This window comes from Scyliorhinus torazame, chromosome 12 (assembly GCF_047496885.1).
Source record: "Scyliorhinus torazame isolate Kashiwa2021f chromosome 12, sScyTor2.1, whole genome shotgun sequence".
Taxonomy (NCBI): Eukaryota; Metazoa; Chordata; class Chondrichthyes; order Carcharhiniformes; family Scyliorhinidae; genus Scyliorhinus; species Scyliorhinus torazame.
Window position 1 is genome coordinate 209,944,636 of NC_092718.1, and position 25,216 is coordinate 209,969,851.

Sequence of the window (25,216 nt, forward strand, 5' to 3'; positions counted from 1 at the left end):
AAATTTAGAGTGCCAGATATTCTTCTTTTCCAGTTAAGGGGGAATTTAGTGTGGTCAATTCACCTACCCTGCACATCTTTGGGTTGTAGGGAGTGAGCCCCACGTAGACACGGGAAGAATGTGCAAACTCCACACGGACAGTAACCCGGGACCAGGGTCAAACCCTGGTCCTCGGAGCCGTAAGGCAGCAGTGCTGAATTTGGTGCTTTTTGAGTGCGATAGTGAGAGTTTGGTGACCAAGGGAGTATAAGGCTTCATTTTTATCTAAAGTTTAGTCTTTCTTTTATTTAGTTAATTAACTTAAAAGTTGCTGTTTGGTTTAGAAGAAGGTGAATTTTCAATCAGCTTTAAACAGGCTTCTACTTCTAGGCACTTGCAGCTGGAGCTTGTTAATTAGTTAATTGGATTAGGCCAGTTTTTCAGAGGCTAGATTCACAGTATAAAAGTGATCCCCTACAGTGCAGACTTTGTTTGCACTGAGTGCTGAATTTGGTGCTTTTTGAGTGCGATAGTGAGAGTTTGGTGACCGAGGGAGTGCTGAATTTGGTGCTTTTTGAGTGCGATAGTGAGAGTTTGGTGACCGAGGGAGTTAGGTGAGGAGGGAGTAAGGTGCTCCTTTCATTTTGTTTCCGACATTTCCGCAAAGAGTGCGAAGAGAGCCAGGAGTTTACAGGAAGTGTAGCTGACTGGGAGCAGAGTCGGAGGGCGGAGATCTAGTTAGTCCACACAGCAGCTATATTCTTTAAGGTAAGAGGGGATGGAGGCTAGGCCAGTTACATGCTCCTCCTGTAGGATGTGGGTGGTGAGGGATACCACCGGTGTCCCCACTGCCTATACCTGCGGGAAGTGCACCCAACTTCAGCTCCTCAAAGACCATGTTAGGGAACTGGAGCTGAAGCTGGATGAACTTCGGATCATCCGGGAGGCAGAGGGGGTGATTGAGAAGAGTTACAGGGAGATAACCACACCCAAGGTACAGGACAAGAATAGCTGGGTTACAGTCAGGGGGAAAAAAACAAACAGGCAGACAGTGCAGGGATCCCTCGTGACCGTTCCCCTTCAAAACAAGTATACCGTTTTGGATGCTGTTGGGGGGGATGACCTACCGGGGGAAGGCCCTAGCGGTCAGGTCTCTGGCATGGAGTCTGGCTCTGGGGCTCAGAAGGGAAGGGGGGAGAATAGAAAAGCAATAGTTGTAGGAGATTCAATGGTTAGGGGAATAGATAGGAGATTCTGTGGTCGCGAGCGAGACTCCCGGAAGGTATGTTGCCTCCCGGGTGCCAGGGCCAGGGATGTCTCCGATCGTGTCTTCAGGATCCTTAAGGGGGAGGGGGAGCAGCCAGAAGTCGTGGTGCACATTGGTACCAACGACATAGGTAGGAAAAGGGGTGTGGAGGTAATAAACAAGTTTAGGGAGTTAGGCTGGAAGTTGAAAGCCAGGACAGACAGAGTTGTCATCTCTGGTTTGTTGCCGGTGCCACGTGATAGCGAGGCTAGGAATAGGGAGAGAGTGCAGTTGAACACGTGGCTGCAGGAATGGTGTAGGAGGGAGGGCTTCAGGTATTTGGATAATTGGAGCGCATTCTGGGGAAGGTGGGACCTGTACAAGCAGGACGGGTTGCATCTGAACCAGAGGGGCACCAATATCCTGGGAGGGAGGTTTGCTAGTACTCTTCGGGAGGGTTTAAACTAATTTGGCAGGGGAATGGGAACCGGATTTGTAGTCCAGCAACTAAGGTAGCCGATATTCAGGACGCCAAAGCATGTAATGAGGCAGTGGGGAAGGGAACACTGACAAAGGAGAGTATTTGCAGGCACGGAGATGGGTTGAAGTGTGTATACTTCAACGCAAGAAGCATCAGGAATAAGGTGGGTGAACTTAAGGCATGGATCGGTACTTGGGACTACGATGTGGTGGCCATCACGGAAACTTGGATAGAAGAGGGGCAGAAATGGTTGTTGGAGGTCCCTGGTTATAGATGTTTCAATAAGATTAGGGAGGGTGGTAAAAGAGGTGGGGGGGGGTGGCATTATTAATTAGAGATAGTATAACAGCTGCAGAAAGGCAGTTCGAGGAGTATCACCCTATTGAGGTAGTATGGGTTGAAGTCAGAAATAGGAAAGGAGCAGTCACCTTGTTAGGAGTTTTCTATTGGCCCCCCAATAGTAACAGAGATGTGGAGGAACAGATTGGGAAACAGATTTTGGAAAGGTGCAGAAGTCATAGGGTAGTAGTCATGGGCGACTTTAACTTCCCAAATATTGAGTGGAAACTCTTTAGATCAAATAGTTTGGATGGGGTGGTGTTTGTGCAGTGTGTCCAGGAAGCTTTTCTAACACAGTATGTAGATTGTCCGACCAGAGGAGGGGCAATATTGGATTTAGTACTGGGTAATGAACCAGGGCAAGTGATAGATTTGTTAGTGGGGGAGCATTTTGGAGATAGTGACCACAATTCTGTGACTTTCACTTTAGTAATGGAGAGGGATAGGTACGTGCAACAGGGCAAGGTTTACAATTGGGGGAAGGGTAAATATGATGTTGTCAGACAAGAATTGAAGTGCATAAGTTGGGAACATAGGCCGGCAGGGAAGGACACAAGTGAAATGTGGAACTTGTTCAAGGAACAGGTGCTACGTGTCCTTGATATGTATGTCCCTGTCAGGCAGGGAAGAGATGGTCGAGTGAGGGAACCATGGTTGACAAGAGAGGTTGAATGTCTTGTTAAGAGGAAAAAGGTGACTTATGTAAGGCTGAGGAAACAAGGTTCAGACAGGGCATTGGAGGGATACAAGATAGCCAGGAGGGAACTGAAGAAAGGGATTAGGAGAGCTAAGAGAGGGCATGAACAATCTTTGGCGGGTAGGATCAAGGAAAACCCCAAGGCCTTTTACACATATGTGAGAAATATGAGAATGACTAGAGCGAGGGTAGGTCCGATCAAGGACAGTAGCGGGAGATTGTGTATTGAGTCTGAAGAGATAGGAGAGGTCTTGAATGAGTATTTTTCTTCTGTATTTACAAATGAGAGGGGTGATATTGTTGGCGAGGACAGTGTGAAACAGATTGGTAAGCTCGAGGAAATACTTGTCAGGAAGGAAGATGTGTTGGGCATTTTGAAAAACTTGAGGATAGACAAGTCCCCCGGGCCTGACGGGATATATCCAAGGATTCTATGGGAAGCAAGAGATGAAATTGCAGAGCCGTTGGCAATGATCTTTTCGTCCTCACTGTCAACAGGGGTGGTACCAGGGGATTGGAGAGTGGCGAATGTCGTGCCCCTGTTCAAAAAAGGAACTAGGGATAACCCTGGGAATTACAGGCCAGTTAGTCTTACTTCGGTGGTAGGCAAAGTAATGGAAAGGGTACTGAAGGATAGGATTTCTGAGCATCTGGAAAGACACTGCTTGATTAGGGATAGTCAGCACGGATTTGTGAGGGGTAGGTCTTGCCTTACAAATCTTATTGAATTCTTTGAGGAGGTGACCAAGCATGTGGATGAAGGTAAAGCAGTGGATGTAGTGTACATGGATTTTAGTAAGGCATTTGATAAAGTTCCCCATGGTAGGCTTATGCAGAAAGTAAGGAGGCATGGGATAGTGGGAAATTTGGCCAGTTGGATAACAAACTGGCTAACCGATAGAACTCAGAGAGTGGTGGTGGATGGCAAATATTCAGCCTGGATCCCAGTTACCAGTGGCGTACCGCAGGGATCAGTTCTGGGTCCTCTGCTGTTTGTGATTTTCATTAATGACTTGGATGAGGGAGTTGAAGGGTGGGTCAGTAAATTTGCAGACGATACGAAGATTGGTGTAGTTGTGGATAGTAAGGAGGGCTGTTGTCGGCTGCAAAGAGACATAGATAGGATGCAGAGCTGGGCTGAGAAGTGGCAGATGGAGTTTAACCCTGAAAAGTGTGAGGTTGTCCATTTTGGAAGGACAAATATGAATGCGGAATATAGGGTTAACGGTAGAGTTCTTGGCAATGTGGAGGAGCAGAGAGATCTTGGGGTCTATGTTCATACATCTTTGAAAGTTGCCACTCAAGTGGATAGAGCTGTGAAGAAGGCCTATGGTGTGCTCGCGTTCATTAACAGAGGGATTGAATTTAAGAGCCGTGAGGTGATGATGCAGCTGTACAAAACTTTGGTAAGGCCACATTTGGAGTACTGTGTACAGTTCTGGTCGCCTCATTTTAGGAAGGATGTGGAAGCTCTGGAAAAGGTGCAAAGAAGATTTACCGGGATGTTGCCTGGAATGGAGAGTAGGTCTTACGAGGAAAGGTTGAGGGTGCTAGGCCTTTTCTCATTAGAACGGAGAAGGATGAGGGGCGACTTGATAGAGGTTTATAAGATGATCAGGGGAATAGATAGAGTAGACAGTCAGAGACTTTTTCCCCGGGTGGAACACACCATTACAAGGGGACATAAATTTAAGGTGAAAGGTGGAAGATATAGGAGGGATATCAGAGGTAGGTTCTTTACCCAGAGAGTAGTGGGGGCATGGAATGCACTGCCTGTGGAAGTAGTTGAGTCGGAAACATTAGGGACCTTCAAGCAGCTATTGGATAGGTACATGGATGACGGTAAAATGATATAGTGTAGATTTATTTGTTCTTAAGGGCAGCACGGTAGCATTGTGGATAGCACAATTGCTTCACAGCTCCATGGTCCCAGGTTCGATTCCGGCTTGGGTCATTGTCTGTGCGGAGTCTGCACGTCCTCCCCGTGTCTGCGTGGGTTTCCTCCGGGTGCTCCGGTTTCCTCCCACAGTCCAAAGATGTGCGGGTTAGGTGAATTGGCCAATGATAAATTGCCCTTAATGTCCAAATTGCCCTTGGTGTTGGGTGGAGGTGTTGAGTTTGGGTATGGTGCTCTTTCCAAGAGCCGGTGCAGACTCAAAGGGCCGAATGGCCTCCTTCTGCACTGTAAATTCAATGATAATCTATGATTAATCTAGGACAAAGGTTCGGCACAACATCGTTGGCCGAAGGGCCTGTTCTGTGCTGTATTTTCTATGTTCTATGTTCTATGTTCAGTGCTAATGACTACGCCACCGTGCTGCCTAGTTCTGGCTATTTTAATAACAAACTCTATTATGAATATAATATTTAACTTTTTAACTTCACTGCCAAAATGAACAGCTTATGATTTACACCTTAAACGCTACTGCTTAATTTCCCATTGAACAAGAAGTAAAGAAACATACAGCTAGCTCTCAATCCATCTGACTGTGGACGAAATGTGAACTCAGTGACAGGCAGATCAGAATTCAACTCCTCTCTCCAAAGTCTCTCCAAAAACTCTGCCTCTCGCCACAGCTTCTCAAAATGTCTCCCTGCATTCTTTGGCTCCATCCAGCAACGACCTCATCTTCCCAAGTTGGAAAACAAATGGAGCGGGATTCTCCATCTCAGAGACTAAGTGTTGACGCCGGGACAAGAAGCGGTGGAAAACTACGACAGTAAAATTGGCGGTGGTCCCGGAGCAATTCTGGAACTTCTAATGGGCTAGCACTGGCGCCACGTGGAACACGAGCGATTCCAATGAAAAACGGTGTCCAATTTGCCTGTGTTGGGATTGTAACTTGAGTAGCCGCATAGCAGCACCCAACTCCCCACACACACTCAGCCCAGCCAACAAGGTGGTACTAGTTGCGCTGCTGCGCGCCATCCCATTGATAGGTTGGCTGGGACCAGAGGGTATCTAGAGGGGACACCCATAAGACCCGTGGCACTAAGGTCACAGTGGGCAGTCAGCGGCGTGCGCAGCCCGATGGCCTGCAGGCTGCAGCAATGTTATTCCATGCCCATTCAGCCGGCCTCCACGGCCCACCTCCTGACCACCCCCTGCTACTCCTTCCGGCCCTGGCAGAAGCCCTCCGGTCAGTGGCACAGCTGTTGTCAGCGCACTATAGCGATGTTGGGAACACTTTGTATGCCCTCTCTCGTCCTGAGCAGCCACTGCGCCTGTTTCCCAACTTTTGAGCCCACAAGTGAAACTTGCCATCGGTAATTCCTCCCGGTGGAGGTGGAGCATCGGGTAGCACCAGGGAATACTGGGTCAGGCACGCTAATGATATGCAGACGGCGTTTACTGTATGTGCGGAGTAGAAAGCATTGACTCTGCTGTCGAGGCACCGGGGCATGGCATTCTGGTGGGCGCCTGGCACTGCCCATGTTTTTGGCCTCATGATCAATTTCCCGCCCAATCGCCTTTCCCGATTTCAGAGTCGGCCGACGGAGAATCCCGCCCATGATCTCTGCAGGCTGCAAAGCACATCAACTCCCCAGGGACTTCTCCAGTCAAACCACATTAGCCTAGACTGAAAAATACATTCCTTTGTCAATTTCATCTTCTGGCTGCTAAAAACACCCAGGCCCTGCAAAACAGCTTTTATTTTTATAAAAAGGAACACAGCAGACAAGCACACTCTAATCCCAGGCAGCTTTTAACCTTCAAATTGCCCAATATTTAGAATCCAATATTTCGAAAGTATTCCAGTCGTCACACATGCTATGTTACATTCCCAGGCTCTTCCACAAATGGTCACGCTCTGCATGTGTCTCAACAGGGTACTGACTATAGAGGGATCACAGAGAAATGTGTCTCAGATCACTGGGGCTTTCCAGAACTGCCACAGTTTCTTACAGCGCATGTCCTGTGACTGCTGTTTCCTGCAGATTGCAGAATCACCCCTAACGTAGATACATTACAGGGCAGAAGCACCCAGAAAAAAACCCAGAGACAGTTTGCCAGCTGCAGTGAGCTGGATGATATGAATGTTTTCTGTCTACCCTATCTTCCATTCTCCTTGCGTGTTTCACTGACACTTTCTATACTGTGTTAGTAACTCCACTGTTTTTTTTTCTGCGTAGGATGGTCGACTGACTGCCTGCAGGAGTGGGGCGATTTTACACGGCTGGCGATTCCCAGTTTGTTTATGTTATGTATTGAATGGTGGACGTTTTACATTGGAACTTTCCTCGTTGGTAAATAAATTTCCTCACTGCCAAGAAAAACACACCCTCTGGCCTCACAAAGTGACCGAGAAGCTGAGAGGAGTCAGTCAACAAAATGCAAGGCCAATAGATACACGCGAATGAGTCAAGCAAGGCCACTTTTCTCCCTTATGGCAGTGAGTTTACAACGGTTCACAAACAGTCACAGTATGAAGACATTGGGGGGAAATGTAATAATAATGTAACAATCGCTTATTGTCACAAGTAGGCTTCAATGAAGTTACTGTGAAAAGCCTCTAGTCGCCACATTCCGGCACCTGTTTGGCGAGGCTGGTATGGGAATTGAACCCGCGCTGCTGGCCTTGTTCTTCATTACAAGCCAGCTGTTTAGCCCACTGTGCTAAACCAGCCCCTGGTGGAACAGTCGCGATTCAGTCCATGGTATTGTCCTGTCCATGGCGTGTAAAAGGTGCCAATTTGCTCTCATTCTTCTTCTTTCAGCACAAGTCAGATTTCACCCCCGTTGCCTTCCCTTCAGTCAAATTGCGTTCTACAATTCCCCACACGCTCACCGAGTGATAGATCAGGGCAAGGTAACATCGAGAGTAATACCATAAGACAGATAAGTCAGTCGAAGGCAAATAATTAAACAAGCCAAAGCTTAAACAGCAACTCTAAAATCACTCAAAGGAAGCGTTTTAATGATAGGTACAGGAAATGGCTCAAGGCACAATTAAATCTAAATGGAGTTTTGTCCCATTGACCTCACTGGGAAAGTCCAAACAACAGGCGTCTACTTGGTCAATCAAGATTCCCTTTCCAGGAATCATGCTTGTTGCTCCTAAAAATAGTTCAGACAGCAGAGGGGCTCCCAGATACGGAGGTGGGCTCGGTGAAAGGCCGGCTTCAGTATCCAAACTTTGTCCCAGCTGTTCAAAAAATCCAATAAAGCAAATTATTGCCCTCTAGCTCTTACCTCCTCACATGCCTCACCCCCCATTCCCCAACCATGTCAGCCCATGCCACCTCACAATGCCCCCCCTCTCTTGCATGGTCCCTCATACCCTCTATGCCAACCTATGACTCTCTACCAACATCTCATGTCCCTTTGTGTCCTCCTTGCTCACCTAGGCCCCTCCACCCACCACTCTTTGTCAACTTCGTGCCATTCATGCTAACCCATACACCCTCACCCACCAAACGTTTCCCTAACATATGCAATGCCAATTCACCCAATATCCACCAAGGGCAGACCTCAGACTCCATGCCAAGAGGAAACAAAATAAAGTTCTTAGGTTCTATTGATCATTTTACCATTTAAAAAACAACACTGTCATTGATTTTTAAAAAACACGCACTCCATTTAAATGCATCAAACAACATATTCCCTTATAACAACAAGCATTTGTACTCACAGCCCCATAATCAAAAACTTTATTACCACTTGGAGTTATCAATCAAACTAAATTCTACTGTAAGAATGGTAGGTTGTGAATTCAGTCATGCAGCAGAAATCCTACAATGAGAGCCTCAGGTTGTGAACAGACAGAGTGAAATTGCAAGCACTGGTTTTGTTTTAACCTGTGGACTTTTCTTATTTAAAGGTCAGGCGATTTAAATTCCTTTACAACTTTACAGTTCATTTGACAGTTCCCTTAACAGTTCCCTTGCTGACTTAATAATTCCATGGGGTTTATCCATTTTTTATGTGCATTCGTGTCTACTTATAACAACCTCAAAGACAACTTACCACTCCCAAAGGTGTCTCTAGACCTATTCAAAATGGCACCCTACCTTTCCAAAAAGGGGCGCTTCACCACTCCAGAGAATTCCGCTAACCTTAGACCTTCTCCTATGAGTCAAAAATGTGTACAAGTTGTGTTCTGGACATCCCACAAGCGAGAATGGGATCTCACCGAAGGTGGCTGCACTGTAATAGTGAAACCCCAGGATGTGCAAAGTATAATCCACCCCGTCCCCCCCCGTCCCCCCACCGCAACCATTGAAAATAGCGAGTGCCGGTGGCAGGGTAGGGCTTCCCACATCGGGCCTCCAGTGCCATTTTAGATAAGCTGGAGACCCTCTCCGACATTGAAAACATTCAAGCCTGAAGTGTATGAGGAAATGATACAGAACGTCAGGCTTAATTAGTTAATGGCAAAGGCTGATGCCAATCTTAATCACTCAACTTCACTTCATACCCTTCTGCTCTGAAGCACACTGGTAGGGGCTGGTTTAGCACAGGACTAAAGAGCTGGCTTTGAAAGCAGCCCAAGGCAGGCCAGCAGCACGGTTCAATTCCTGTACCAGCCTCCCCGAACAGGTGCCGGAATGTGGCGACTAGGGGCTTTTCACAGTAACTTCATTTGAAGCCGACTTGTGACAATAAGCGATTTCCATTGCCACACTCTGGACTAGGTCCATCATCAATATTAAATCAAATGAACTTGAAGTAATCTTGTTCAGAAAGTGCTGCTGGAGACTGAGGGTCAATTCTGGCCTTTGTTGAGTTGCTGATCTCAAGTGGAGATCCAACACTGCTGCTGAGGGGAGGAGGAAATGGGGTGGAGCGGAAAATCCATTATCAAACAATTCTTATTGAATCCAGGTTGTGGCTTCTGAGTGTCATTGGCAGAGAGCTGGAACCATGTTACTGCCCCGCTCCCTCAGATGCAGGTCCCAGCAGAGGAGGGAGGATGAGAGGGGGTAATTCAACATAGGTACCCACCCCACCAAAATAAAAACGGACATTAGCGGGGTGTTTCCCGACGGCTGCAGTGAGGCCACACCCAGGAAAAAGCACCTCGCTGATTGGGGTACCATTTTGTCTGGCTGTTCCGATCGCTCCCCCACCTTCCAGCACCCTTCCCCCCGCCCCCATTTATAACCGCCCCTCCCACGCCACCAAACCTGGGGAGGGCCCCAGGAATCCCTCCTAACCACCCTGCACCCCCCCCCCCCCCACTCTCTACCTGGCAAGGCCACCCCAGGCCTGACCCCTGGCAGTGCCAATAGGGCACCTTGGCACTGCCAGCCTGGCACCCTGACTGAGCCCCGGCACCCTGGGAGTGTCAGAGTGGCACTTCCTGGGTGCCTCAGGCAGGGTGCTCGGGTGGCACTGCCAGGGTGTCCAGATGGCAGGGGGAATGTCAAGATGCCACCCTGCCAAGTCCAACCACTCGGGAGGGGGGTCTCCGATGTCCTGGGATATCCCCCCCGAGACCCCCCCCGCATGTGCCGTTATTTACGTTTCTCTTTCCAAAGTGACCGCCGAACCCGTTGAATAGTTCCCAACATTTTCCGTTTTTATTTCAGAGTTCCAGCATTGCGTTTACCTTTGTCTCTGTTTTACTGTTCGCAGGGATAATTGATGAAGTTCAACTCGGAGCCCAGACCATTATATTTCAGATTATAACAGTGCCATACAGGGTAAGGCTGAATATTCTGTACACCTGCAGTAACTATCTGCCTTCAGTGTGGCTCATCAATAAGAGAATGATATTGCCCTGAGCAGGAAACGAAGGTCAAACATTTTCCACTTTTTACAGCACCTGCAATCAGTGAGTTTCCGTTCTACGTCAGCTGATCCATTATAACTCGCACTCAATTGAAAGTTAAATTGCAAGTCATCCATTAAACTACTTGTTAAATTGATAACCATCCATACTTTTGAAGAGTAAGCAAATGTAATCAAAGAAGCAGGATATTCAGGAGGTTCAACAGGAGCTGCAGTCTATAATCCCATTTTCTGCTGTTCCAATATGCTGTTTTATAATCTTACTGTTCAAATAATTACTCAATTTGCCTCTAAATCGGGTCATATTCTCTTCGTCAGCAATTTTCCAGAAACCCTGTCGATGAAAATATTGATTTGAACCCTTCCCCTTTGCCCTTCTATTGTTAATCCTGAGCCTCCTTGGCACGAAAATAAGACCATAAAACATAGGAGCAGAATTAGGCCACTCGGCCAATCGAGTCTGCTCCGCCATTCAATCATGGCTGATATTTTTCTCATCCCCATTCTCCTGGCTCCTCCCCATAACCCCTCATCCCCTTATTAAGCAAGAACCTATCTGTCTCTGTTTTAAAGACACTCAGTGACTTGGCCTCCACAGCCTTCTGCGGCAAAGGGTTCCACAGATTCACCATCCTCTGGCTGTAGAAATTCCCCCTCATCTCTGTTTTAAAGGATCGTCCCTTCAGTCTGAGATTGTGTCCTCTGCTTCTCGTTTTTCCTTCAAGTGGAAATGAAGTGGAAACATCCTCTCCACGATCACTCTATCCGGGCCATGCAGTATCCTATAAGTTTCAATAAGATCCCTCCTCATCCTTCTAAACTCCAATGAGTAGAGACCCAGAGTCCTCAACCGTTCCTCGTACGACAAGCTCTTCATTCTTGTGAACCTCCTCTGGACCCTTTCCAAGGCCAGCAAGTCCTTCCTTAGATACAGGCCCCAAAACTGCTCACAATATTCCAAATGGGGTCTAACCAAAGCCTTATACAGCCTCAGAAGTACATCCCTGACCTTGTATTCTAGCCGTCTCGACATGAATGCGAACATTGCATTTGCCTTACTAACTGCCGACTGAACCTGCACGTTAACCTTAAGAGAATCGTGAACAAGGACTCCCAAGTCCCTTTGTGCTTCTGATTTCCGAAGCATCTTCCCATTTAAAATATAGTCTATGCCTCCATTTCTCCTTCCAAAGTGCAAACCTCATACTTTTCCTCTTTGTATTCCATCTGCCACTTCTTTGCCCACTTTCCTAGCCTGTCCAAGTCCTTCTGAAGCCCGCTTGCTTCCTCAATACTACCTGCCCCTCTACCGATCTTTGTATCATCTGCAAACTTAGCAACAGTGCCTTCAGTTCCTGCCTCCAGATCATTAATGTATATTGTGAAAAGTTGTGGTCCCAGCACCGACCCCTGAGGTACACCACTAGTCACCGGCTGCCATCCTGAAAAAGACCCCTTTATCCCCACTCTCTGCCTTCTGTCAGTCAGTCAATCCTCTATTCATTCCCGGATCTTACCCTGAACACGGTGGGCTCTTAACTTATTTAACAGTCTCCAATGCGGCATCTTGTCAAAGGTTTTCTGGAAATCTAAATAAATCACTTCCACTGGTTCTCCTTTGTCTAACTTCCTTGTCACTTCCTCAAAGAACACAAACAGATTTGTCACACATGATCTCCCCTTGACGAAGCTGTGCTGACTCAGTCCTATTTTACAATGTGCTTCGCGACCTCATCTTTAATAATGGACTCTAAATTCTTGCCAATGACCGAAGTCAGGCTAACCGGCCTATAATTTCCCGTCTTCTGCCTCCCTCCCTTCTTAAACAATGGTGTTACATTAGCCACCTTCCATTCCTCAGGGACCCTTCCTGCCACAGGTGATTCCTGAAAGATCACCACCAATCTCCTGAGCTATATCCTTCAGAACCCTGGGGTGTAGTCCATCCGGTCCAGGTGATTTATCCACCTTCAGACCTTTCAATTTCCCCAGAACCTTCCCCTTAGTGATGGCCACTGCACTCACCTCTGCCCCCTGGTTCTCCTGGAGCTCTGGCATCCCATTGGTGTCTTCCACCGTGAAGACTGATGCAAAGTAACTATTCAGTTCGTCTGCCATTTTTTTGTTTCCTATTATTACTTCTCCAGCCACATTTTCCACAGGTCCAATGTCTATTTTTGCCTCTCTCTTACCTTTTAGATATTGAAAAAAACTCTTCCTATCTTCCTTTCTATTACTAGCTAGCTTGCACTCTTCTCCCCCCTTATTGCTTTTTTAGTTGTCCTCTGCTCGCTTTTAAAGGCTTCCCAATCCTCTGGCTTCCCACTAACACTCGCCACTTTGTACGCTTTTTCTTTAGCTTTTATGCTGTCCTTGACTTCTCTCGTCAGCCATGGATGCCTTGTCCTCCCCTTAGCATGTTTCTTCCTCCTTGGGATGAAATTCTGTTGTGCCTCCTGAAAACTCCTGCCATTGCTGTTCCACTGTCTTCCCTGCTCGGCTCCTTTTCCAATCAATTCTGGCCAGCTCCTCTCTTATGTCTTTGTAGTTACCCTTATTTAATTGTAAATCATAGTAAATCATAGAATTTACAGTGCAGAAGGAGGCTATTTGACCCATCGAGTCTGCACCGGCTCTTTGAAAGAGCACCCTACCCAAGCCCACACCTCCACCCTATCCCCATAACCCAGTAACCCCACCCAATACTAAGGGCAATTTTGGACACTAAGGGCAATTTAGCACGGCCAATCCATCTAACCTGCACATCTTAGGATTGTGGGAGGAAACCGGAGCACCCGGAGGAAACACACGCACCCACGGGGAGAACGTGCAGACTCCACACAGACAGTGACCCAAGCTGGGAATCGAATCTGGGACCCTGGAGCTGTGAAGCAATTGTGCTAACCACTGTTACATCTGATTGCAGCCATTACATCTGATTGCAGCTTCTTCCTCTCAAACTGCAGGGTGAATTCTATCATATTGTGGTCACTGCTCCCGAAGGGTTCCTTCACCTTAAGTTCCCTAATCGTGTCTGCCTCATTACACATCACTAAATCCAGAATTACCTGTTCCCTAGTCACAAGCTGCTCCAAAAAAAACATCTCTTAGACATTCCACAAATTCCTTTTCTTGGGATCCATTACCAAACTGACTTTCCCAGTCCACCTGCATATTGAAGTCCCCATGATTATTGTAATATTGCCTTTTTTGCATGCCTTTTCTATCCCCTGATTTATTTTCTGCCCCACAGCCTGACTACTGCTCGGGGGCCTGTACATAACTCCCATTACGGTCTTTTTACCTTTGCGATTCCTCAACTGTACCCACAGAGATTCTATGCCTTCTGATCCTATATCGCTCCTTGCTATCGATTTAACTTCATTCCTTACTAACAATGCAACCCCGCCCCCTTTGCCCATCTGCCTGTCCTTTCGATAGGACACATATCCTTGGATATTTAGATCCCCGACCTGATCCCCTTGCAGCCACATCTCTGTGATGCCCACAACATTGTACCGGCCAATTTCAGTGTGCTCAACAAGCTCATTTACCTTGTTCCGTACACTGCGCGCATTACGGTACAACACCCTCAATTCTGCATTGACCACCTCCATTTTCACACTTGCCACCTTTTTTGCTCTGCCTGATGGTGATGTTCTTTTATTTTGCTTCTCTATTTCTCCTTCAGTTATTACACCTTTTAACCTCATGGGCGAAATTCTATGGAAACGGCGCGATGTCCGCCGACTGGCGCCCAAAACGGCGCCAATCAGACGGGCTCCGCATCTTTGGGGGCTGAGCCCCAACATTGAGGGGCTAGGCCGGCGCCGGAGGCATTTCCGCCCCGCCAGCTGGCGGAAATTACATCTCCGGGCGGCGCATGCGCGGGAGCGTCAGCGGCCGCTGACAGTTTCCCACGCATGCGCAGTGGAGGGAGTCTCTTCTGCCTCCGCCATGGTGGAGACCGTGGCGGAGGCGTAAGGGAAAAAGTGCCCCCACGGCACAGGCCCGCCCGCGGATCGGTGGGCCCCGATCACGGGCCAGGCCACCGTGGGGGCACCCCCCGGGGTCAGATCGCCCCGCGCCCCCCCCAGGACCCCAGAGCCCGCCCGCGCCGCCTTGTCCTGCCGGTAAGGTAGGTGGTTCAATTTACGCCGGCGTGACAGGCAATTTATTGGCGGGACTTCGGCCCATCCGGGCCGGAGAATCGAGCGGGGGGGCCCGCCAAGTGGCGCGGCGCGATTCCCGCCCCCGCCGAATCTCCGGTGCCGGAGACTTCGGCAACCGGCGGGGGCGGGATTCATGCCAGCCCCCAGCGATTCTCCGACCCGGCGGGGGGTCGGAGAATGTCGCCCCACATTCTGGTCCCACCCTCTTGCCATATTAGTTTAAATCCTCCCGAGTAAATTTAGCAAACCTCCCAGCCAGGTTATTTGGTGCCCCTTGAGTTTAGATGCAACCCGTCCTTCTTGTACAGGTCCCACCTGCCCCGGAAGAGATCCCAATGGTCCCAAAATCCGAAACCCTCCCTCCTACACAACGAGTTTCACCACGTGTTTAGCTGCGCTATCCTCCTATTTCTCACCTCACTGGCACGTGGCACAGGGAGCAATCCTGAGATTACAACCCTAGAGGTCCTGCTTTTTAGTTTACTGCCTAATTCCCTGAACTGAACTCCTTCTGCAGGTCCTCATCACTCTTCCTGCCTATGTCGTTCGTACCTATGTGTACTACGACCTCTGGCTGTTCACCCTCCCCCTTCGGGGTGGCCTGTGTTCGTTCAGAGACATCCTTGACCCTGGCTCCAGGGAGGCAACATACCATCCTGGAGTCTCTTTCACGTCCACAGAAGCGCCTATCTGTGCCCCTTACTATAGAGTCCCCTATGACTATCGCTCTCCTGCACTTTGCCCTCACCTGCTGAGCAACAGAGCCAGTTGTGGTGCCACTGTTCTGGCTGCTGTTGTTTTCCCCGATAGGCTATCCCCCCAACAGTATCCAAAACGGTGTACCTGTTAGAGAGGGGGACAACCACAGGGGATTCCTGCGCTGACTACCTGCCCTATCTAGAGGTCACCCATCTCTCTGCCTGCACCTTGGGTGTGGCGACATCTCTATAACTCCTATCTATGACACCTTCCGCCACCTGCATGCTCCTAAGTGTATCCAACTGCTGCTCCAACTGAACCACGTGGTCTGTGAGGAGTTGCCATTGGTTACACTTGCTGCAGGCGCAGTCGACCGGAACACTGGAAGCGTTACAGATCTGCCACATCTCACAGTTGTAGCACTGCACCCCACTGAGTGACATTTAAGTTAGTTAGTTAATTTAAAATTAATACTTGAATTATTGTTAGATTGAGTTGCAATTAACTATATGGCCCTGAGACTAGATTTTTACTGTAAAATTAAATGCTAAATACTAATCTCTGCCCTCAGGTTTAGTTCCTCCTCTACCTAGTGTGTTGATAAGTTTTAATTAGACTCTGCGCTGGATTACCAAAAATGAATTTTGCCATTTACCCCCGCAATCATTTTAATACTTTTGGAATCCTTGCTCTGATTTTCCTTCAACTTTTTCTGTTCCAGGACTAAAAGCCTCAATCTTTCGGCTGCTATTTAAAAAATATATAAATTTAGAGTACCTAGTTATATTTTTTCCCCAATGAAGGGGCAATTTGGCGTGGCCAACTCACCGACCCGGCACATCTTTGGGTTGTGGGGGTGAGACCCACGCGGACACGGGGAGAATGTGCAGACTCCACGCGGACAGTGACCCAGGGCCGGGATCGAACCCGGGTCCGCGGCGCTGTAAGGCGGCAGTGCTAACCACTGCGCCACCGTGTTGCCCCTGGCTGTTATTTGTTTCTGTAGCCTCTTGTTGCAGTGCCCTTTTCGTGGCTCTAATGCGACCTGACCAATGGTTTGCAAGAATTTAACACCAATTCTTTGCTTTTGTGTAAAACTCACGAGGCCTATTTTATGGCTCTTTCTCCGTCAGTTAATTTCAAAATCATCGGGTTTCTTTATTTCTCCACTGGGTGAAGAATCTGACCACATTTTGTGTACTTTTTTACACTGATGTTTTTATTCCCCCCCCCCCTCCGTCAAAATGTTTTACTGGCAAATTTCACAGTTTTCAACTGCATTTGCCACCTGCCTTCCCAGTCTGCTCGCCTGCTTACGTACCCCTGGAATCTCCTCTGTCCTCCCTTGGTTTGCTGTGCCTCTGACCTTGGTATTATCACCAAGCTGCAGTGCTATTTTGTGAAGAGGTTTTCCCACTCTGGTTTCTCACGAGCAGGTAAATTTAGAGCAGAAATGGATCCAACTGGCCAATGGTAATGCATGCTCCTGGCACCCGTGTGGATTGCTTATGGCATGGGGAGGACTTTTCCATCAGGTCATTCAGGTCCTGATGTGCTCTATTCCACGGTTTGTCAGTAGCTTTCTTTGACCTCATTTAAGGGGCCATTCTTTAAGAACAATATTCATAGACTCCATACAGTGCAGAAGGAGGCCATTCGGCCCATCGAGTCTGCACCGACCCTTTGAAAGAGTACCCTATCTAGGCCCAATCCCCCACCCTATCCCCATGTAACCTTTGGACACTTAGGGGCAATTGTAGCACGGCCAATCCACCTAACTTGCACATCTTTGGACTGTGCGAGGAAACCAGTGCACCTGGAGGAAACCCACGCACACACGAGGAGAAAGTGGAAACTTCACAAAGTCACCTGAGGTTAGAATCGAACCCGGGTCTCTGGTGCTGTGAGGCAGCAGTGCTAACCACAGTGCCAGGGACCCGGGTTCGATTCCCGGCTTGGGTCACTGTCTGTGCGGAGTCTGCACGTTCTCCCCGTGTCTGCATGGGTTTCCTCCGGGTGCTCCGGTTTCCTCCCACAGTCCTAAGATGTGCAGGTTAGGTGGATTGGCCATGATAAATTGCCCTTAGTGTCCAAAATTGCCCTTAGTGTTGGGTGGGGTTGCTGGGTTATGGGGATAGGGTGGAGGTGTGGGCTTGGGTTGGGTGCTCTTTAACCACTGTGCCACCGTGCTGCCCCCTAATAATGCGTTTATATGGCACCTTTTTCATAGTTAACATACCAAGTAGCTTCACAAGAGCATTATCAAACAAACTTTGTGTGGAGATGTTAGGAGAAGTGACCAAAAACATGTTCAAAGAAGTTTAAAGGAGGGTTGTGAAAGAGAGAAACGTTAAGAGGTGGAGGAGACATTTACATCAGTGAATTGCAGCGCTTCGAGCCTATGCAGCTGATCAAAGGGCCACCGATGGTGGAGCAATGGAAATCCAGGATGAACAAGAGGCCAGACTTGGAGGATCACAGAGCTCTTGGAGGATCTTCAGTTTAGAGGAGGTTGTAAAGATAGGAAGGGAGGAGGCCGTGGAGGAATGCTATTGTACATGAGGAAGTAATTTGAAGGCAGGGGCAGGAAGCAGGAAAGGAGGGAATCACAGCCAACATTCACTCATCTTCCATGCTTGGGAGATTTTGCAGTGGCGTTAACCGATAGTAATTAATAACAGGGACCTCTGATTCTCTTCCTTCCGGACACCCGGAGGGTTGTGAAGGGGGTGGTGTTGGGGGGTTAATGGGGTTAATTGTTAAACCAACCACTTCCCAACTGAGGCCAGGTAACTCAGCACAAAAGAGAGACTGACTCTCTGATCTTCCTGATCTGCTTGCTGATACATTCACCCCACAGGTACACGCCACAGGTACACCGCACCGGTACACATCACAGGTACACCTTTCAGGTACACCCCATATGTACACCCCACAGGTTAATCCCAAAGGTACACCAGACAGGTATACCCCACAGGTAAGTCCCACAGGTACATCCCAAAGGTACACTCCACAGGTACGCTCCACAGGTAAGCGCCACAGGTACACTCCACAGGTACACCCCATAGGTACACCCCACAACTACCCCAAAGGTACACCCCACAGGTACACCTCACAGGTCAGTCCCACAGGTACATCCCAAAGGTACGCCCCACAGGTACGCCCCACAAGTAAGCCCCACAGGTACACCCCACAGGTACACCCCATAGATACACCCCACAACTACCCCAAAGATACACCCCACAGGTACACTCCACAGGTACGGCCCAAAGGTACATCCCACAGGTAAAACCCAACAGGTACAAACCAACAAGTACACCCTACAGGAACACCCCACAGGTACACCCCACAGGTACACCACACTGGTACACCCCACAGATGCACCCCACAGGTACCCTGCACAGGTACACCCCACAGGTACCTGCACAGGTACACCGCACAGGTACACCGCACAGGTACACCCCACAGGTACACCCCACAGGTACACCACACTGGTACACCCCACAGGTACACCGCACAGGTACACCGCACAGGTACACCCCACAGGTACCCTGCACAGGTACACCCCACAGGTACACCCCACAGGTACACCGCACAGGTCACACCACAAGTGCAACCAATCAGGTACAGTGACAGAATAGTTGCTTTGAACAGAAGATTAAATGGGCGGACAAAATAGAGAGCAACCCTCACCTAAATATTTATGTTCTTTCTCCCGAAGATTGCGATAGGATACAGTGCGGCTGCGACTCTTCACGTGGGTAGCGCTCTGGGTGCCAGGAATCCAGACCAGGCTGTAAACTCTGCTAAGGTTGCTCTGTGCTGCATTGGTGAGTCCAACTGTTTAAACCCATTGACTAAAACTGTGGTTATTCGAACAATGGAACCCTCGTAATCTCTCCAATGTTCTCCCCTTTCAACCCCCCCTGAAGGGTATGTCTCCTCATTCAGATACAGCTCTCTGGGTGTCGACATCCTCCATAACCTTCCCAATTGACCACTCTTTGTGAATGAGCTGAGACTGTAACTATTGAATGAGTACCTGATTGCAGCGTTAATGTCTTGTCAATGACATTGTTAAGGTTTGTAAACGCCAGGTCAATTATATTGATATGGTTAACAGAAAAAGGCGACATGTATTAATTGTCTTTGAGCACATATAATAGGAAGATAACCTATTTGTTTAATTTATTGTTTTTTGTTTGTTCAAAAGGAGTACAACTAGGGGATAGTGCCTTTTTTAATGGGCTTCCAAAAGAGCACGTACATATGGGATAATTGGGACACTGAATGTGAAAAGTGTTGCCGAGAGTCATGAATGTCTACAACACAGAAAAGGCCCTTCGGCCCATCCCGCTGGTCAAAAACAACCACCTAAGTATCCCAATCCCATTGCACTTGGTCTAAGCCTTGTAGGCCTTGTAATCGGAAGCGCACATCTAAATACTTCTTAAATGTTATGAGGGTTGATGCACGATCAATTGGACAAAGACGAGAGTTGAATACAACTGAGGCTTTATTGCTCAAAGATGTGTGGCCTCCCACAGCAGCTGGTGAAATGGCTGCTGCACAGAGGACACACATATTTATACTCCACCTACTGGGCGGAGCCAGCAGGCAGGGACTACCGCCGTACCTGTAGTAGACGTCCTACCGTACATCACCTAATATAGGTGCAACAGTGGTTCACCACAAGCGTCTCTGCCTCCACCACCCTTTCAGGCAGCGAGTTCCAGACTCCCACCACCCTCTGGGGTAAACGTATTTCCTCACATCCCCTCTAAACCCACTGCTCCTCACCCTAAATCTATGCCCCCTCGTCATTGACCCCCTCCACCATCTATGTCTACTCTATCTATGCCCCCCCATAATTTTATACATCTCAATCATGTCCCCCCTCTGTTCCAAGGGGAACAACCCCAGTCTACCCAATCTCTCTGTGAGACTAAACAATATGCAAAATCTCTCACTAAGGAAAAGGGAATGGATTCTCTGTCCAGCGACGCCGGAATAACGAATCACGTTCAGGCGGAGAATTGGGTGTCAGCCGAAAATCGAGGTCGGCGATTGGCATCCAATGGAACACCATGCTCCGGGGCCTCCATGGTGGCGTGGACGTGTTCCATGCCCCGCGCCAGCATGAACGTGCAAAACATACAGTAGCATTAATGAACATATCATTAATGGGCCCGACCCGTAATCTCTGGCCCCCTGCGATGCTCCGTCTCCGTTGGGCGGAAGCGCCGTGGTTCACTTGTGCTATTTAAAAATGGGGACCGGGTGGCGTGGTTGCTGAGGGCGAGAGAGGTGGTAAGAAAAGTTTCCAAAGGTGCAATGGTCGACTGACAGTTGTGCCGCTGGCTGGGGGGGGGGGGGAGGGGGGCGTCTGCCAGGGCAGGGGGGAGTTGCGGGGGGCAACCAGGCCATTAGGCCTGAAACCTGGCTGGGCGATCCACTGACTGCCCAGTGTGACCCGTAAATCTGCAGAGCGCAACCGGCCATATGGGTGCCTCCCCACCTTCCTGTCCCCCCCGCCACTCCCCAGCCCACCCCCCAAGGAACCCTCAGACCCCAGCTGACCCATCAACGGGAAGGAGGTGGCCCAGCACAGTCCCAGCAGGTGCTGGTACTGCTCCGTGCAGCCATCCAAGTCTCTGCCCCACTGCAGGGGGCACAGGGGAAGAGTAGAGCGCACCCCGAACAGCGGATGCATGCACAGCGGCTATTGCCACCAACCCTGGCACACTGCCCCCCAAGACAAATACCACACCAGTGGCACAATCAGTTAGCCCGCCCCGCAGGACCACCACCGTCACCAAGTATCGCCTGCCCACTATGCCCCTGGTTCCATCCATCCTGCCCCCGGACAGGTAGGCATAACCCGTGTGTCACCAGGAAGGCCCACGATACACCACAGGTACGGTCCCAACGGGTGCCAACTCCCCTCTCCCAGCCCTAACGGGTGGCACTGCCTGCACGTATACCACCAAGCATAACGCCGGTCAGTGACACACCGTGCATCCCCACCCCCACCCCACAACCAGGTGCGGGACTATCCATTGCGGTCATGGCTGATGGTGCCTAGTCGGAGGCCCCAGACCCTGGTTATAACTTTTATTTTTCTTAGCGATGTGGATGAACAGTCACTGGACTGCCAATTAACCTTGAACAAAAGAATAAAATATTTGTTAAACCAGAAAGATTAACTATTATACACTACTTCACCCCACTGAAATCTACACAGATTTTTAAGAATAACACAAGTTACAAAATATAACATTTACTCCAACGCTCTCAGCATGTGCCCAGTCCACATAAACCAACAGGTCAACTGTGGCCAGAAACGCCACACTCTGAAACCGACTGACAGATGACACCCAGTAGAGCTTCTGTGAATTTATCATCAAATCCTCCAGATGCTCATCACTCTGTGAGACAACTGGGGCGAAATTCTCCCCCAACGGCGGGATGCCCGCCGACTGGCGCCAAAGCCGGCGCCAATCAGACGGGCATCGCGCCGGCCCAAAGGTGCGGAAGGCTCCGCATCTTTGGGGGCCGAGCCCCAACATTGAGGGGCTAGGCCGACGCCGGAGGGATTTCCGCCCCGCCAGCTGGCGGAAATGCGGCGCATGCGCGAGAGCGTCAGCGGCCGCTGTCAGTTTCCCGCGCATGCGCAGTGGGGAGAGTCACTTCCGCCTCCGCCATGGTGGAGGCCGTGGCGGAGGCGGAAGGGAAAGAGTGCCCCCGCGGCACAGGCCCGCCCGCGGATCGGTGGGCCCCGATCGCGGGCCAGACCACCGTGGGGGCACCCCCCGGGGTCAGATCACCCCGCGCCCCCCCCAGGACCCCGGAGCCCGCCCACGCCGCCTGGTCCCGCCGGTAAATACCAGCTTTGATTTACGCCGGCGGGACAGGCAATTCCTGGGCGGGACTTCGACCGGGCCGGAGAATCCAGCGGGGGGTCCCGCCAACCGGCGCGGCCGGATTCCCGCCCCCGCCCAATCTCCGGGAGCGGAGACTTCGGCGGGGGCAGGGGCGGGATTCACGGCGGCCAACGGCCATTCTCCGACCCGGCGGGGGGTCGGAGAATGACGCCCCTGGTCTCACTGGAACTCTGATTTGCATTCAAGTATTTCCAAATTCTACTCTTGAAGAAATACGCCTTGGAATCGTCTCCCAAACTATGCTTTCTCTCAGATGCCATCGTCAAGGATCCACTTCCAGATTTTCACCTCTCCTTTTAGTATTCCTCTGCTGCATTCAAGTTACCAGTCTCTTAGTTACCCAGCAATGCCAAGAGAACACCGCTGCTTCACAACCTGTCTTAAGGTTGACACCTTAGTGAAAATGATAGTGAAAGAAAGGTTACAGAGAAAGGCTCCCAGTTAAAGACAGAGCTGAAATGTGAAGTCGGCCAGTGAGAATTCAGACAGCTGAAATAATCCAAAGGTTGTCTTTAACTGGGAGCTTTCCTCTGGCCCTTTCTTGCTTTCACTTCAGTGAACAGTACCTTTTGTCCCTTTGACTTCTGTCTTCTTGGGATTTCTCTTTTCATCCCCTGGTTCCAGAACTATCTGTTCTTTAGCTTCGGAGGATTGCTCCCTGCCCCTTACTCCATTGTCCTGCCTGTTTGCTGGCTGTTTCTGTGAGACCTGCTTTCTTCTCAGGTACCTGGTTACAACTGAACAACAAGTTCTTATGTTTTATAGTGTGGGCCTCGGGTTGCTAAGCAACAGCCTGGTCTTTATTTAAACCCTGTTTGTTTTCACATTGTAAACCTTTTATTACAGTTTAGGTATAATTTGATATGAAACCAAAACCCACAGACATGCAGGCATCTTTGTTTCACATGAAGCTTACTAAAGTTTTAAACCTTTTTTCACTCAGAAATGCAGAGTTAAACTTACATAAAGCTACACCTTCTGTCTGATGTCCAGCTATGCAAATATAGATGACTTAAAACTGCCTCTGTTTTCTGACAAGTGTTAGGTCCCTATGAAGCTCAACAGAAGCTCAAGGAGCAGGGCCTCATCTTTGAAATAGGCACTTTGTATACATTCAGACTCAACGTTGAATTCAGATATCAGACAACAATCACTTCTACCGTTGCTTTCAGGCAGCACCTTGAGCTCTGCTTTTTGCATTTACAGCTCGTCGAGGGCAATCTTTTATATCGTTACTTGTCCTGTTACCACCCATTCTTTTGCCTTACTTTGTCATCTCCTCTGTCATTAATCACTCCTGCCTCTCACCAAACATTGACCTTTCCCATCGCTCTACCCTCTCCTCCTGGCTTTCCGTATATCTTTAAAACCTATTACGCCTCGAAACATTGCTGGTCCTGACAACAGGTAAATGATCCGAAAAACAAACCCATTTCTCTCTCCGCAGAGGTTGGCGGACCTGCTGGCTCTTTCCAGCACCTCCTGTTTCTATTTCATATATTTCTGTGTGCGTTAGCACTGGCTCAGTGTTGGGCGCTTCAGCCCACATTAGCGCTCTTGGCTCTGAACACACAACGTTCTAGTCCCAGGTCCCACTCCAGGTGGGTCAAAAAAAATCAAAGCTGACACTCAAGTGTAGTACTGAGAGAGAGTGCAGAAAGCTGTGGCACAAAGGGATTTGGGGGGGACAATTGCCTCACAGCTCCAGGGTCCCAGGTTCGATTCCCGGCTTGGGTCACTGTCTGTGCGGAGTCTGCACATCCTCCCCGTGTGTGCGTGGGTTTCCTCCGGGTGCTCCGGTTTCCTCCCACAGTCCAAAGATGTGCAGGTTAGGTGGATTGGCCATGATAAATTGCCCTTAGTGTCCAAAATTGCCCTTAGTGTTGGGAGGGGTTACTGGGTTAGGGGGATAGGGTGGAGGTGTGGACCTTGGGTAGGGTGCCCTTTCCAAGAGCCAGTGCAGACTCGATGGGCCGAATGGCCTCCTTCTGCACTGTAAATTCTATAAATTCTATGTAAATTCTATAAATTCTATTGTTCATGAAACCCAGAAGGCTAGCATACAGGTGCAGGAGGTAATGGGGGAGCCAAATGGGATGTTGGCTTTTATTTCAAGGGGGCTGGAGTATGAAAGTGAAGAGGTGTTGCTGCAACGGTACAAGGTGCTCAGCGGGTCACATTTAGAATACTGTGTACAGTTTTGACCCACTATTTAAGGAAAGATATATTATTCATGGAATTCATAGAATCCCGACAGTACAGAAGGAGGCCATTTGGCCCATCGCATCTGCAATGACATTCTCAAAGAGCACCCGAACCTAAGCCCACTCCCTCCGCACTATCCCTGTAAAATCACCGAACTTTCAGACACCAAGGGGCAATTTAGCACGGCCAATCCATCGAACCTACTTTGGACTGCGGGAGGCAACTGGAGCCCCAGAGGAAGCCCCGGCAGACAGGGGGAGAACGTGCAAACTCCACGCAGACAGTCACCCGAGGCCAGAATTGAACCCTGCTCCCTGGCGCTGTGAGGCAGTCTGGAGCAGCTTCACTCGGATCATCGGGTGTATGGGGGGACTGTCATATGCGGAAAGGTCAAACAGATTGGCTCTGTACTCATTGGAATTCTCTGAATGACTATTTCACGTGATCTGTAGATCCCTGCCAAAAGTGCGGTGACTAACCTAAGTTCCCGGCCTGCTAGTTTTTGATTACTTCAATACAGAGGTTCTCTCTCACTGCCTTTAGAGAGTTGCCTGTTGGCTCTTCTGAGAAAGTTGATGGGCCCACCTCAACACCACATCTAGCAGCAGATTCATCGACACACACATATATGGTGCCACCACCTGCTTTCTGGATTTCTGCTCACTGTTTTGAACCCTCCGTACCCCAACTTAATGTTGGACCACCAAGGGTTGCCTGCT

The 25,216-nt window shown here is 49.3% G+C and overlaps 1 protein-coding gene across 2 annotated transcripts in view; it reads left to right on the forward strand.

The window, feature by feature from the left end:
- Window positions 1-25,216, forward strand: part of LOC140386935 (multidrug and toxin extrusion protein 1-like) — a 75,466-nt gene that overhangs the window by 30,439 nt on the left and 19,811 nt on the right. For both annotated transcript variants that reach the window (XM_072469842.1, XM_072469843.1), the window contains exons 10-12: window positions 6,877-6,990; window positions 10,322-10,389; window positions 19,070-19,178. In XM_072469842.1, coding sequence (XP_072325943.1) covers window positions 6,877-6,990; window positions 10,322-10,389; window positions 19,070-19,178 — 291 coding nt within the window. The remainder of the gene's footprint in view (window positions 1-6,876; window positions 6,991-10,321; window positions 10,390-19,069; window positions 19,179-25,216) is intronic.